Consider the following 6156-nt stretch of genomic DNA (forward strand, 5'->3'; position numbering starts at 1 on the left):
ATATTTATAGTTCCGTTAAGAAAATAATATCATGGATAAGCAGTCAACAGACTACGTTTAAAATACTGAGAATAACCCTCAGGTTATATTTTCCCCTCTAAAATGGATCTGTTGGGTACAATAATTCATCCGTTTTGCGCGTCAATGCCCTGTGAAACTGCGATGCTATTATCCTTATTGTAAATGTAAATTGGTTGCAAATTCATGATCAACTGTTAATAATCAGTTATGTGCTGTGTGCATTTGTTAGTGCATTTATTACATCATTGCTTTGGAGAATATGTGAAAAGACAATAATGTTTGCATTCATTTATAGGGCTGTTTGGGACCGCCCTTTCATCTTGTTTTAGACCCTTTATCACGGATGTGTTACCACAATACTTTGAAAGGAAGGAAACCAATTATGAATAACTGCTTGATTGATTTGGATTACAGCACATATATTTGCACATTGTTTATAAATAAGTATAGTTACTGAAATAACACAGCCTATTCTGTCGACCTCAACAGTGATAAAAATATAGAAGCGTAAATATCCAATGAAAAAACCTGATGTGTATTATTTGGCTGGTGAATGCAGAGCTATTAAGCTGTCAGATCTGGGAAAGGCTTCTAAATTAATTTACAGATTCAGTTTAGTGTTTGCTGCAATGCAACCGTAATGCCACTCTGGCAAAGCTAAAAGGAATCATGATGTTTGTTGTAACCTATCTCAAACAAATCTCTGCGAGCTGACTGTTTTATTGTACCACATCGCACAGAAAGCAACAGAAACCAAGTGAGAAAAATGCATTGACAACAATGTGAGAGACGATAGAATGTTTTGGAAAATGGCTGGTATTTGTGTCGTGACTTGTCGTGAATGGGGAACAACATTCAAAAACATCCTCCTGGTGCTTAAGTGCAGAGTTGTTTAATAGAGGACTGTGTGGGATACAGCGATGGCTGTTTTCTCAACGAAGGGCAGCTTCATCTGCAGGCTGAAGAGCCTTAGTATTGTTTCAAGTCGAGTTCCCTAACACTAACAACTAAAAAGCCTCAACTCACTCCGACAATCATCAAAGTGCTTTGAGAACAGCATCTATAGAACCTAAGACACTTTTCAACTCCTTAAGGCGGTTCTGTGTGGATATGTTTTCCTTTCTTCTTTATTCCCCGGATCATCCTCTGCCTCTGTCTCTCACTCACACATGCACACACAGCCTCTCGATTTGTGTCAAAGACACTCATGTGGTGCGCTGACATTTGAAAAGCTATGTGGCCTGAGGTAACGTTAGATGTCTGAAGGAGATGTGAGCAAAACACAGAGGCAGACTGCCGCCACCTTCAGCAGTACTTTAAAATAACTTGTCTGCAGATGTGCTTGTGTGCTCGGGCGGGTATGCTTCACTATATATGTCAGTTCTTGTATGTATGATACTGGCCATCTAATAATTCCAGAGTTTTGTCTGGCCCAAATATCATGTACACACTTGACATTATTAAGGGCCCCAGAAAGTGCAGTGTCGCATTTAGTGAGATTTGGACATGCAAAATCAACTTTGAAAAAAGGGCATCTCTTTGTGTAGCAGCAGTGTCACAAAGCTTCATTGCTCTGTGGACAGGACCGGTCGTTTCTTGCCGCAGCTCAATTACTGCAGTTCACTTTTACAGTTTTAGATAGAAAGCTGCAACCAGCATTACCACAGGGCAAGAAAACAGTCCAACACAGGCAGGTTTAGAACACCACTGCATGAGAAAGTCTACATCTAAAGTGGGTATACTGTAGATACTACATGCCCAGAAATATTGCTGAATGTCAATTTGTGCATATGAGTGGTGTGTGTTTCTGCACAAACTGCTTGTCACATGGACCTGTCTGTAAGTGTGTGTGTGTGTGCATGTTCTTGTAATATGTGTCAGTCACATGGATACTCACATGAAACGATTCCGCCTGCCCATACTTGGCCCTTATCTTTGGTTCTCGGATGGTTGCGAGGTTGGTACCGCTCACTGTCAGCAGAGTCCCACCACTGAAGAGATACAAAGGAAAGAGATTGGGTGATGAGTAAAACGAAAGGCCAAGTTGGTGGGTATCTCAGGGTATCTCGGATTGGTAGAGGCCGAACTGCTATAATGTTAACGCGAAATGGATATTACTGCAGTGTGCATGGAGCAGTTTGACAAATGTTCCAAAGAGAAGAGGGTAGTGCCGCTGAATTCAAAGTGCAGGATTTCTCTTTATTTCCTTAACCTTCTCATCCAGTAAATACAAATGCCAAAACTTGGCTGATGTCCAAAGAGTAATTTTTTTGGTGAGTGGTGAGTGAAGGGAGACTCACGTGGCTGGATCAATTCTTAAACAGACTTAGTTATTTTGTCCATGACCGAGGCTGCTTGTGTGTCAGAAACAACAGCCAAACACGAGTTCAAGTGTTGATGATGCAAGTCTGTGGGAAACATGAAGTATCCTTCGATGGTGTCCTACGTTTGTCTGACCCAAAATGTTATGTGGATTTGTTTCCTTTGAAACCGAAGTGGAGAAGGATCATAAAGTGAACTATAAAACAAAATCTATAGCATGGAGGAACCTGGCCATTTTTAGAGGCAATGGTGTTAGTTCGTCCTTTTCACGGCTACACTTAAACTGGATTTATAAGGTTTTTATGAAAGATGTCTTCCTGTCCCAATGCGTGCCTTGTTTTTACAACGGCAGTTCCAACTTCTGAGTACCCTGCTCAGTTTCCTGCAAAGCAGATCACTGCCTTTCACTGCAGTGCCTCCGAGAAATATACTGTCTAAGATTCCCTATTGTGTGTCTTTCTGCGGGTTTCCACTGCCTAGAAGAGGATGTACTGTCGTCTCTTTCACATTTGTCTGAAATGAAAGGCTGAGATAATAATGTATCTTGAAAAAGTCATAAACAATGTACAGCACTAAAGCATATTTTTAAAACCTTGAGTAAATATCCAAAGGGTCGTTTAGGCCTCGGTGAAGTTTGTAGTTCAATCCACGGTTTTAATATCTCATTAAAAAAGGGGGATCTCATTTCTCGTGCTGGTTGGAATGTAACACGTCTGCGTCTCTACTCAGAAGCACCTGTGTCTGACAGCTGAATCCACTTTCTACACTTCAAAGATAAGTGTTTTGAAGATTCACTCCCTCTGTTGCTGTTACGATATGGGCTCTTCGCAGGGGAATACTGCTTTAGCTTGTCACTGCCCAGACTTAAACCAAACTAGAGAAGCCTTTTTTCTTTAGACAGATTTGCCACATGTCTCCTGGTGTATTGTTCTTTTAGCTCTGCTTGAACATGGAAGAGATTTATGACAAAGTATGATATAAAACTTTTTAAAAAAAGCCATCTTGGTAGACAGTTTCTGGAACAGTAATCCTTGCAGACTGTACACTGTTGAGTCTTGTGGGAGCTGGCCCTGTAAATTATCTCCTGTTCCTGTCGCCTATATCCCTTATACCTTTCTTCAAAATAAAGGGTAAGGTTTGGGCATTGAGTAACCTTACAAGTTTTGCTTTAACTTGAAGTGTGCTCAAAGAATGCAAACCTCCACAAAAGCTAACACCCTGTCCCGCAATGCTTTAGAAAGCGGAGAAAAAAAATCTGCCCCCTTAATCAAAAACACCCTTTAGATTATTGGATTATTCCTTGGCCGATAGCCTTCAGCAGAGTTTCAAGAAAATTGGTTCTGTAGTTAAAAAATGAACAACAATGAAAAGATAACCCTCTTGGAAGAGGTAATGATGCAGAATGTCCACAGACCAATATAAAAGTCATATGAGCAGACCAAAGGAGTATCACCTTATGATTTGGTTGTGTTGTGGCAAAATGTCACTTTCTGAGACAGAAACAAGCCTTTATCACTGGCTCTTGTTTCAGCTTTCTTCTCACTCTACTCAGCACCACAACAGAGCTCAATCCTTCCGGTGAGCTAACACATATAGCAAATGATTTCTGAAATATGCAGGTGTCTTCTTTGTAGAAGTTAATCTGACCCATACGACTTAGGTAATAAGAGCGAACAGCAGAGTAAGTGATACAGTGATTCTGAGCACGAGCCTCTTCACATCTTGGATAGAGTTATATAAAGTCTAATGTGAGACATTCTCCCCCTCCATAGTCGAGGAAGACTTACAATACCAGCAAATGGTAATGATAGGGAAGGACAGGTGTAAATGATAAAAGGTAGACTTACCAACTGCTCTAACACTGATAACTCGGCCTATTGTTCTCAGCTAAGTGATTTTTTTTCTTCCGTAGTTTGGCAGCCAGCCCATTCCTGGCTACAGAGCCTGAGTCTGACTCATTCAGTCTCAGTGGAGTCTTTGTGATTGTAGATGTAATGGGGTCCTCAAGTGTTTGGTATATTGACAGCTGACGTACCGCAGATGATTTGCTTCTACTTTCACATACTTGTATTCACTATTTGTAATACTGTATTCAAACAAGACCACTGAAACCCTCAAGATAAATTAAGCAAATTTGTGTGCATGCTAGTTATATAACTGTTCCAAATTTTTGCTACCGTCTTTAGTAAAATGTGTTTGAATGTTTATTAAAAAGTTAAGTATGCTTTGAGGGATGACTTTATAGAAAGTGTAGTGTTTTTTTTGCATTCGGCTACGCTTCCATTCCAAAGCCACTGTCTCCAGGCACTAGCTGATTGTGTTCAAACTTGCCGGTGTAGTGATCAGAACAACGGACAACCCCGCAGCATCTGTGTCAAGTGGACGATCCACAGAGGATGCAGAGAAAGAATGAAGAGACAAGGGAGGAGGGATCGGTCAAAACAACACAGACTGATGGAAGAGAATGTATCCTTCATCTATCAGTTGAAATCTGAGCGCACCAGACAGGAAGATGGATGAGCTAGCAGCCCTTTTAAGGAATCAGAGTACCTCAAAGAGGCATGACCACAGGAGGATACTCCAAATCCCAACACTGCCATCGACAGCTTTCAGATGGTTCAGGTTGGACAGAAATAAATGAGACTGTAGAGATAGGAGGTGATGGGCTTGCCACTTTTATTAACAACAGATGGTGACAATACCATAAAGGAGTGTTTCTACAACATTGAAGTGACATCTATAAGAGGTACACTATGTTGTTTACATCCAACTCTCTACTAACCAACAACCCACTGTGATGTCACCTACTCTGTTAACAAAGTAGCCCATCTAACCCAGCAGCCAAGGGCCTCCTGGTGATTTTAAGGTGTCTGCCTTATAATGCACTGAACTCCGGAAAAGGTGCATGTGTGAACGAAAATGTCAGAGTGAGACACTCTGCAGTCTCTGTGGACTTTCTCCGCCTGGCCTCCTAATATAATTACCATAGAAATCCAGGAGAATTCAATGTGAGGACACAGCAGTGTGTATTCCCTGCTGGATTCACGGGGGGAGGGTGCTTCTAACACACGACAGACACAAAAATAGAAAATAAACTGCCACTGTCTGCTGCACATTGCTGCTTCACCTCTCACATGACAAATGCGGTAGTTGTTGCTGTCGTGAACACGTCTGTGCAGAAAACCTCCTGCTGTGTGAGAGGCAGACTGCAGGTGAACTCTGTAGCCTATTCTCCAGATTTTACCCGCAGGTCATGTCTGAAAAAGGCAGAAGTGAGACACTTCAGTTTAGGCTGAGCTCTTTCCATGATGTGGTACAGTTTATTGTGAACAAATCAAGTCGGTTCTGTTCGAGCAAAGTCTAAATAAGGTCAAAAGTTATGTCTAAAATATATAAATGATTTTAAATTCCCCCTTGTGTCACAGCAAAGGATGGTCCTCCATGAGTTGTCTTTCTTAAGTTCGGACTTTTACTATGCAGTAATGTAATCTGTTTAGCTGAATTATAGATAATAAATAATATTTAATCCTTAGTTAATCCATAATCCTTTATGAATGCAATAAAGCCATTTTAATGTGACACTTTAAAGCACATAGTTGCAAAGGTAATGCTTAATACACGTTTTGGATGTTAAAAGAAAGAAAGAAAGCAAACGTAAGTTGTATGGCAAAAGAGCACTAGGCTCTATATAACAGAGATGAAGGTAGCTGATTAACAAGGGAGCAGAGGAGCTGAGGCCACATTCAAATAACTGATTTATAATTAAACATTTATGTCATTGCCACAAACACACCATGGGACACTATGAGCATG

The 6156-nt window shown here is 40.8% G+C and overlaps 1 protein-coding gene across 1 annotated transcript in view; it reads right to left on the minus strand.

Annotated features, from left to right (window-relative positions):
• Nucleotides 1-2578, minus strand: part of LOC133956923 (plexin-A1-like) — a 51098-nt gene extending 48520 nt beyond the window's left edge. The window contains exons 1-2 of the mRNA XM_062392291.1: nucleotides 2571-2578; nucleotides 1919-2012 (exon numbers count right to left, since the gene is read on the minus strand). Coding sequence (XP_062248275.1) covers nucleotides 1919-2012; nucleotides 2571-2578 — 102 coding nt within the window. The remainder of the gene's footprint in view (nucleotides 1-1918; nucleotides 2013-2570) is intronic.
• Between the last annotated feature and the right edge of the window lie 3578 nt (nucleotides 2579-6156).

This window comes from Platichthys flesus, chromosome 7, assembly GCF_949316205.1.
Source record: "Platichthys flesus chromosome 7, fPlaFle2.1, whole genome shotgun sequence".
In the NCBI taxonomy this organism is placed as follows: domain Eukaryota; kingdom Metazoa; phylum Chordata; class Actinopteri; order Pleuronectiformes; family Pleuronectidae; genus Platichthys; species Platichthys flesus.